Source organism: Triticum aestivum, chromosome 1A (assembly GCF_018294505.1).
Source record: "Triticum aestivum cultivar Chinese Spring chromosome 1A, IWGSC CS RefSeq v2.1, whole genome shotgun sequence".
NCBI classification, from domain to species: Eukaryota; Viridiplantae; Streptophyta; class Magnoliopsida; order Poales; family Poaceae; genus Triticum; species Triticum aestivum.
In genome coordinates, this window is record NC_057794.1 from 453621450 (window position 1) to 453630372 (window position 8923).

An 8923-nucleotide genomic window follows, 5' to 3' on the forward strand; every position below is an offset into this window, starting at 1 on the left:
GACCCAGTATAGTGGCACGCTGACTTGTGGACCTACTAAGTTAACGGGGACGGAGGGCTTTGTCAACTTAGTCAATATGCACGATTCTAGCTCCACTTACAATACGATGTCCATCCAACGGCCGTAGTGCTTCTTCAACCTCTATTCTTCTTGCTCCAGCCGCCCAAATCAGCACCGGTCGTGCCTCGTGCTCCTGCCTCCCGTGGCCGACTGCGATGCGGCGGAGGCCTCACCGCCCCCTACTACTCCCATCGCTGGCCAGGGCATCCCTCTACTTACCCACACCCCCTGTTATTCTGCGGCGATGACAGCCTCACACCGCAGCTGAACCAGTGAACCCTCGTACTCCTCTCCGCGTGGGCATCCACTGTCGCGTCTTCCCTGGCTCCGCGTTGTCCCCTTCCTAGGCCTTGCCGTCATCCACTGACTTGGTGCTCTCGGCGCGGCGTGGTCAATGTGGTCAACGAACGACTTCCATCGGAAGAGTACTGTACGTGAAGAGGCTGACAGCTGGGTCCACGGCCGCAGCTGGGTCCATGGCCACAACCCAGTTTTTTTGTGATTTGCGAAGTAAGTCGCTTTGTCAGGCCTGTTGGGCTGCAAATCTTTCAAGACGAGGAGAGCTTCATTCGGCTGGCCGAGAAAATGGCCTATCAGTAATGAGAAATGAGTTGTACATTTTTAAAACACATCAAACCGGCAATTAGTTTCAAATTTCTTTTTTTTTCATTTGAGATTTTAAATTGCATTGATTTTTATGCGTGGACAATTTGTTGCATTTTATATTGATATACATTTATTTTTAAAGTTAGTTTGAATGTGACTCGAAATTTCGGGATTAAAAACAGTTCGGACCGTACCGAAATATGCAAAATTTCGTATAATTTTTTAACCGTGGCCGCAATATGGACTGTAATGCTAACAAAAAGAATATGGCTCAAAAAAACCTTAAGAATTAGCAAATGGGCTGTAAATTATTAGAAATAATGGCAGATGGGTTGTATGTTGTTTTCCACATATTTGAGGTTTTCCTAAAAAAAGGTTGATGCACAAGCAGTGACTGTTGGATTTCCATCTAACGGTCGTTCTGCTTCTTCAATATCTGCTCTTCCTGCTCCAGCCGCTTAAACAAGCGCCAGCATGACTGCCTACTCCCTTCTCCCCACGGCCGGTTGTGCTGCTGCGCAGGCCTCACCGCCCACCGTACTCCCATCGCTGTCCTAGCCATCCCTCTACTCACCCACACCTGCTGTTATTCTCCGGCACGTCAGACGAACCAGTAAACCCTCGTACAGTCGTACTCCTCTCCGCGTGGGAAACAACTGCCGAGTCTTCCCTGCCTCCGTGTCGTTCCCTTCCTAGGCCTCATCGTCGTCCACCGCCCTTGTGCTCTCGGCACGGCCCGGTCAACGTGGTCAACGACCGACATGCATCTGAAGTGGACTGTACATGGAGAGGCTGACAGCTGGGTCCACGGCCGCACGCAAGGAAATGCCTCCTTATTACACACAAAATAATGATTCCTCGATCTGACATCTGGGACCCACCGAAAGGGTCTTTGTATTTCGCGAAAAAATGTTATCGCCGCTAACAGCTTGAACCCATCAGCTATATCTTCGCACGCAAGAAAGTGCCTCCTTATTACGCACAAAAAAGTGAATACTCCGCCTGCTAGCTGAGACCCTGTATAGTGGCAGGCTGACTTGTGGGTCTACTAAGTTGACGAGGACGGAGGGCTTTGTCAACTTAGTCAATATGCACGATTCTAGCTCCACTGACCATATGATGTCCATTCAACGACTGTAGTGCTTCTTCAACCTCTATTCTTCTTGCTCCAGCCGCCCAAATCAGCGCCGGTCGTGCCTCGTGCTCCTGCCTCCCGTGGCCGGCTGCGATGCGGTGGAGGCCTCACCGCCCCCTACTACTCCCACCGCTGGCCAGGCCATCCCTCTACTCACCCACACCCCCTGTTATTCTGCAGCGACGACAGCCTCACACCGAAGCGAACCAGTGAACCCTCATACTCCTCTATGCGTGGGCATCCACTGCCATGTCTTCCCCGGCTTCGCGTCGTCCGCTTCCTAGGCCTCACCGTCATCCATCGCCCTGGTGCTCTCGGCGCGGCGTGGTCAACGTGGTCAAGGAATGGCTTTCATCGGACATGGACTGTACGTGGAAAGGCTGACAGCTGGGTCCACGGCCGCAGCAAGGAAGTGCCTCCTTATTACGTGCAAAAAAATTATTCCTCCACCTGACAGCGGGGACCCACCGGACGGGCCACTATATTTTGCAAAAAAACGTTTCCCCCTGACTGCTGGGACCCACCAGCTACATCTTCGCACGCAAGGAGGTGCGTCCGGGCAAAAAAACGATTCGCCCGCTGACTGGTGGAACCCACCAGCTACATCTTCGCATGCAAGGAAGTGCCTGACAGTTGGGAACCATTGGTCGAAGCGTACGTAGCATTGTCATTCTAGTCGCGAACGTGTACGTACATACTGGTCGATGTAGAGGCGCGCATGTGTCGTAGTAGAGGCACGCACGTAGCATCTACATGTACGTACAGCGGCCAGTGTGCAAGAAAGAAAATACGGCCACGTACATACATACGGGCAGGGTCTCGAACGCCTACTCGCGCTTACGTACGGCCAGGGCTCGTGTACATGGCTGGGTCGGAACGGAGAAACAACGTCGTCGTCGTGTTCATGGGGAGCCAACCGGCTGGGTCGGAATGGAATGCGTCGTCGTGTTCATCGGGAGGGCTTGGACGGAACAGCCGATGGAAACGAGGCCTGGCATACCGCAGAACGGAGGAAACGACCTTGTGTTCGACCGGCCACGTTCGAAATGGGATCCTGTTCATCGGGAGGGGTCTGGCGTACCGCAAAACGGAGAAAACGGACCTCCTACGGTCGAAACGGGGGTCCTGTTGATCGGGAGGGGTGTGGCGTACCGCAAAACGTAGGAAACAGACTTGTGTTGGAGCGCTACGGTCGAAACGGGGGTCCTGTTTATCGGGAGGGGTGTGGCGTACCGCAAAACGGGACTCCACGGGATACTGCTCATCTCCACCGTCGACCCCCTCCAGCCTCCACGGGCTACTGTTCATCCATCGTCGACCTCCTCCACCCCCACCTGCGACTGTTCATCCACGGGCTCCTGTTCATCCAACCTCCACCGCACGCTACTCCATCGGCTACTATTCAACCAGCCCTCTCCACAGGCTCCTGTTCAACCACCCCTCCACGGGCTACTGTTCATCTTGCCCTCCATGGGTTGGTCTTGTTCATCCAGCCCTCCACGGGGGTCCTGTTCATCCAGCCCCAACCGGCTCGATCGATCGGGGTACTGTTCATCCAGAGGCAACACCACGGGGTCCTGTTCATCCACCTCCACCGGGAACTGTTCATCCACCCCCTCCCCCCCCTCCCGCAACGCTCATTGTTCATCCAGAGGCAGTATTGATCGGCTTCAGTTAGTAGCAGTAGCAAAGGAATCGCTCGATCGGGTTCAGTTAACAGCCATCGATCGATCGCTCGGGTTCAGTTAGAGCCCAACGCCTCGCACACACGCGCATACATACGAGAGAAATGCACATCGCTCGGCCCCCGACCACCCACCGTAATCGAGGACTCCCAGATATTTTCCGCGCCCTCGCTTCTACCATGGTTTTTTCGTCATGGACGGCCCAAAGAATGTCATGCAGATGCGTCTCTGGCCCGCCCAGGACGAAAAGCCCATTTTCTGTCATGATTTTTTGTCATAGAAGTAGGACCCCACCACATCTATGATGATACCGGGTTTTGTCACAATTATCGTCATAAAAGTGTCATAAGTATGACAGAAAAAAATGCGTTTGGCCCAAAATGTCATGGATGTGTCTTTTTTTGTAGTGTCCACCTCCGCCTGCTCCATGTTGAAGCCCAGCAGCTGCTACTCCGACAACTCCGGCTCTTGCTGCTCCGCCTCCTCCACCTTCATCGGATCCATCTCCTCCTCCGGCTCCGGCGAGTCCGGAGGCAGCCCGACAGCGATGCGGGCGACGCGCGCGGCTTGCCTTGCCCGGATCTCCTGCCGAATCTTGTAGCGGCGCTCTGACGTCAGCATGGTGTAGTAGGTGATCTTGCTCCGGACCATGGCGGAGTGCCGGAGCGTGGGCGGAGCGTTGGACCGTGGGCAGAGCGCCGGAGCGGGAGAGGGAGGAGGTGGATGGGCTCGGACTGGCGACACGAAGAGAGGGAATGTGGATGGGTTAGGGTTGCGGGACGTCAGTTGGCTTAAATAGCCGGATTTGATCTTGGACGGCGAGCCGGAGCGACGCCACGCGGCGTTAACACCGCGGCGACGGACGCTGCGTCCGTCGGACCGCTGGGTTTCTGGGCCTTTCCGGTTGGGATCCCGCCGCCAGAACGACGTGGCGGGCGTGCCCGAGCGCGCCAGGCGCCCCCATATCTGCCTCATATTTGGGCTGGATATGAGGGGTGCTGATCAGTCCGGACATTTGAGGCGTCCGTCCCGGTCGAATAAACGTGAACGGCTAGTGACCGGGCGGCCTCGCACGAGCGTATGAGGGCATGTACAATGGAGGCATCACCTTGATGCTGCTTCAGCCTTTCCACGTAGATAAACGTGCTAGAGCATCAGCGTGAGGTCATAACCACCCAACGCATGGCTGCCTCATTAGGCCTGCACTTTATCTCTCGTCATCCAGCAATTACTCAACTCCCCAGCGATGGCTGAAGGTCACACACTATACATAGTTCATGCATGTCTACACTTTTCCTCCTTTCTCTCCCTTTTTTCCTCTTTTGTCAGGGAGGAGCCGGACTCCTCTGCAGGAACCCGCTTGCCTCTGCAAGCTACATCATACATCATTTTGGACCATCCGAGTCGACGTGGGGGGCATCTGTCCACGGTGTAGCATTGGCCATGCCCTGAGGGGGTTTGAAAGGTCCACCTGTAGATGAAGTAAATCCCCAAACCTCCCAAAAATCACCATCCAAAAAGAAATTTCAAAAAAATAAAAAAAAATAAACCCTAACCGGCCTTGCCCTGTCGCCAGTCCCCTCCCGTCGTCGGGTCCCAATGCTGTCCGCCGGCCGCTGCCGTCTCTGCCTCTTCCCCTTCCCCTTCCCTCTCCGCCACTTCACTGCGGCCGTTTCCACCACCACCACCACCACCTCCGACGCTGCCGCTGCCGACCCCACTGTCTTCTACCTGGAATCCACCTGCGCGCTCTCCCCCGCCACCGCCGCCCGCGCTGCGGACTCCATCCGCCTCGCCTCCCCGGAGTCCACCGCGCAGGCCGACGCCGTCCTCGACCTCCTCCGCCGGTATGGCTTCACCGACGCCGAGATATCCACCACCGTCCGCAAGTTCCCCATCGTCCTCGTCTCCGACCCCGTCAAGACACTCCAGCCCAAGCTCGACTTCCTCGCCTCCGTCGGCATCAACGCGCCGCTCCTCCCCAGGCTCGTCTCCCTCAGCCCCGTCGTCCTCCACCGCAGCATCCAGGACCACCTCGCCCCGCTCTTCGGATCTCTCCGCGAGCTCCTCGGTTCCAATGCCCGCGTCGTCACCGCGCTCCGCCAGATGCCGTTCGTTGTCCGCTGCAGCCCCAACAGTACCGTCAACCTCGTGCTCCCCGCACTAAGAGATGTCCACGGCTTGCCCCCGGAGGACGTCTCCAAGCTCGTCGCCGTCCACCCCGGCGTCATCATGCAGGGCCCCCACCGCTTGGCCGAGATTGTCCAGGCCGTCAAGGACGTCGGCATCGAACCCGGCGAGTCCATGTTCGTCCACACATTTGCCATCATTTCCAAGATGAAGACCCCCACACTGGAGAGGAAGTATGCACTCTACCAGAGCCTTGGCTTCGAGAAGGACAATGTTGCCTTAATGTTGCGGCGGTGCCCACTCATGATGGCTATCTCAGAGAAGAAGATGAAGGAAAATGTCGGATTCTTGGTCGGAAAGGCGGGTCTGAGCCTGGAAGATATCGTGGCCTATCCGAGCATGCTCGTGCGGAGCTTGGAGAGCCATCGCAGGAGGTGTGCGGTGCTCGCACTGCTGAGGAAGGAAGGGAAGCCAGAGGGGAATCATCAGCTGCGCAAGGTCCTCGTGGCTAAAACGAAAAGGTTCTTGCAGGTGTATGTGCAGCCACACCAAAACGAGATCCCTGATGTCGTCCGGGCTCTCAACGGAGAGATCCCTTTCGAGGGCTTCAGTGTGTTGGAGTAGCCACAGCCGCCCAGGAAGATGAGCCTTTGATGTCATCGGCCTATGCAGTTCTTGGTGGGATTTGCTTAGGCAGTTTTCTGGAGATTCTGTTGCTTGGCCAATGTTTGTTCTTGGTAGGATTTGCTTAGGCAGCTTTCGCAAGATTGGTGTTGCTCTTGCAACAAGACTGCCAAGGAGTATGGTTATGCAAGAACAAATTTCGAGCTACTGGGTGGTCATCAAAGCTTGTAGTGTAATAAAACATTAACTGGAAGCTAACTTGTTGAGCAATGATCATTGGTAATTCTAATTTCAGGCCTCAGAATGTGTAACATGAATTGAAAATGGATGTTTCTCATTAATGAACAGTCATTTGGATGCAGTGAGGCCATAACGTTTTACTCTTTTCTTTTTTGACATATTTGCACAATACTCATGGAAATCTTGTTCTTGCTTGGCTGAGTTTGATCTCAAGTGGTCGATGTGGAACAGGAGGATGAAATCAAAGGAAGTCCACATTTTCAGCCTGCCAAAGACAACTCATTTGTAAGAACATGGTAAATTTTGTGTAATTCTGTCTCTATTTTGTATATGGTACACCCTCTGTTCATAAACATAAGACGTTTTGGCAGTCTAAATTGAACTGCCAAAACGTCTTATACATTTATAAACAGAGGTAGTACGTCCAAAGACAGCACCCTGTAAGAATACCAAAATTGGTATCTAACAAATAGTGTAGTACATGTCTGTTTTCTTCTGCATTACTGCATGCAGTCGAGCATTTTTGTTTCTTGACCGGGAACAAAGTACGAAAAGATCCTAGTGTGTGTATAGTTGAGCAAATAATATACAGGAAATAGAAGAAGGTGAACTAGTGAAGATTGGCCTGGTTCAGTCAAGAGGAAGAACCAAGAGCTTAGAATGGTTGGCAGTAGACGCCTGCACTAAACTGGAATTTGCCTTATCAATGCCCAGTTGTGCCATCTCTCCTGAATGAGCTTCCAGAACTTATGTTGAATCAAATTTAACCGGATACCTGTGATGTTAGATAACAGTCGAATAGGCAAACTAGATACCAGGATTGGCAGTCGATTCATGCCCTCAAATTCATGTTAGTGCGGTGGAGAACGGGGGCTTCCTCTTCTGGTGGAATGGGAAATCTCCACCTGGGGGACTGTGGTGGTCGGTGGAGCATGTTCAGGAGGAACGGTGGCATCAGGATAAGGACTTGGATTATTGCTGATATGGAAGGAAGTAAAAAACTGAGGTCAAATTCATTGGGGCACACGATTATTTGTAGTTTGCGTCTCTTCTTATTCCATAATCTATAACACCTCTTTTTTCTTTTTCTTTTTTTTTGCAGGGGGATCTGTAACACCTTTTTGACACTAGCGTCTGATGCTCGAGATGCTGAGGCAAGTTTTCGTGAAGCAGCTAGCGAGCCCAAGGGAACAGAACAAGCGGATATAATAAGAGGTAAACGACTGATATGATCTCCAGAAAACCAATTTGTTTACTGGGTCGTCCACTGAACCGAGGCGCGAGGAATCATTCTCTGACCTCCAGCTAATGACAAGTGGATCATCATATGCAGGGTGCGCAAGTGCACACAAGAGGCCTTACGCGTCAGGAAGTTCGGAGTATGCATCTAGAGCTTTTAACATGTCGAATTCCTCCAACTGGCTGCTCTGCGTTTCATTTGAATGAGAATGGAACGGGCCCTGGTCCTGGAGACTTTTGATCTGAGAAATGGAATTCTTCCAAGCGCTCTGGCTTTAGGAGCATGCTGCTGCTGGTCAGACAAAACACCCTCTGAACTTCTCATGACCCACTTATATACGTGAGGATGCAGTTGCCTTGTTGCAGAGATTATTATGCATCAAACTGAACCACCCGTGCAAGTTAACAATAGCCCCCCGCTTATCTTTTTGTCAATTTGCAAGTGTTTTTGACTTTTTTCATGCCTGACCGACACGGCACGAGTACTTGACCAAAAGGATTTTAGGTGAGATTTCAACCAAGAAAGGGCGGCCAAAATAAGGTGGACGGGAGCCTTGGGATTGCGATGCTACGGCCTACGGACGAGTTGCGACGGCTACATCTTGAAGAAAAGGCACGGTAGCTTAGCCTTGCAACATAAGCTCCGTCAGGATATGGATCGCCAGTGGCATCTCATGAATTGGACGTGGCAACAACCAGTTAGGTGCAAATGCGCCACTCAACCAGACTGACAGGGATTCCAAAGCCAGAATGAACTTTGCCAAATGGTCTTGTCACTTGAGAATCTCATGAACTTGCTTTGAGAGAGACAAGTTGGGACAGATGAGGAGTAGCCGTTTCCAACTGTGAGACACGCTCCTGCCCACCTTACACTATTGTAGATCGACGGTGACCCGACATTCCTCGTGCAGTGCTAACTGGTACTACTCCCCGCCCCCTCCTTGCGTTTAGATGCTTTCCGATTTTCGATGGAGACGGTTAGGTATTGCTCCGTCTGAATACAGAATATATTACTCCCTCTGTCTCATAATACAAGACTTTTTTTGACACCAGTGTGGTGTCTTACATTATAAGACGGAGGAAGTATGTCTTAGAAATTGAAAGAGTCTTCAAGAAGACTATTTTTGCATGGCTGAAGTTAAAGAACAAAGAAGGTTTTGTTTTTTTACATCTCAATAATTGTATAATACATACACCGAGACGC

General features: G+C 52.4%; 2 protein-coding genes across 2 annotated transcripts; both read left to right on the top strand.

The window, feature by feature from the left end:
- The first annotated feature begins 4999 nt into the window (after nt 1–4999).
- On the top strand, nt 5000–6624 carry LOC123055646 (uncharacterized). Its single transcript, XM_044479571.1, has one exon. The coding sequence runs from the start codon at nt 5086–5088 to the stop codon at nt 6238–6240; it is 1155 nt and encodes a 384-aa protein (XP_044335506.1). The 5' UTR covers nt 5000–5085; the 3' UTR covers nt 6241–6624.
- A 195-nt stretch (nt 6625–6819) lies between these two features.
- Nucleotides 6820–8718, top strand: LOC123055658 (uncharacterized). The gene is made up of 3 exons (XM_044479576.1): nt 6820–7486; nt 7583–7695; nt 7814–8718. The coding sequence occupies exons 1-3, from the start codon at nt 7329–7331 to the stop codon at nt 7924–7926; spliced, it is 384 nt and encodes a 127-aa protein (XP_044335511.1). The 5' UTR covers nt 6820–7328; the 3' UTR covers nt 7927–8718.
- The last annotated feature ends 205 nt before the right edge of the window (nt 8719–8923 follow it).

Bases quoted from the DNA above. Each gene is read 5' to 3' on its own strand.
- LOC123055646 (XM_044479571.1), top strand. From the start codon at position 5,086: ATGCTGTCCGCCGGCCGCTGCCGTCTCTGCCTCTTCCCCTTCCCCTTC.
- LOC123055658 (XM_044479576.1), top strand. From the start codon at position 7,329: ATGTTAGTGCGGTGGAGAACGGGGGCTTCCTCTTCTGGTGGAATGGGA. The intron at 7,487-7,582 runs GTCAAATTCATT...TTTTTTTTGCAG, and splicing joins GAAGGAAGTAAAAAACTGAG to GGGGATCTGTAACACCTTTT. The intron at 7,696-7,813 runs GTAAACGACTGA...CATCATATGCAG, and splicing joins ACAAGCGGATATAATAAGAG to GGTGCGCAAGTGCACACAAG.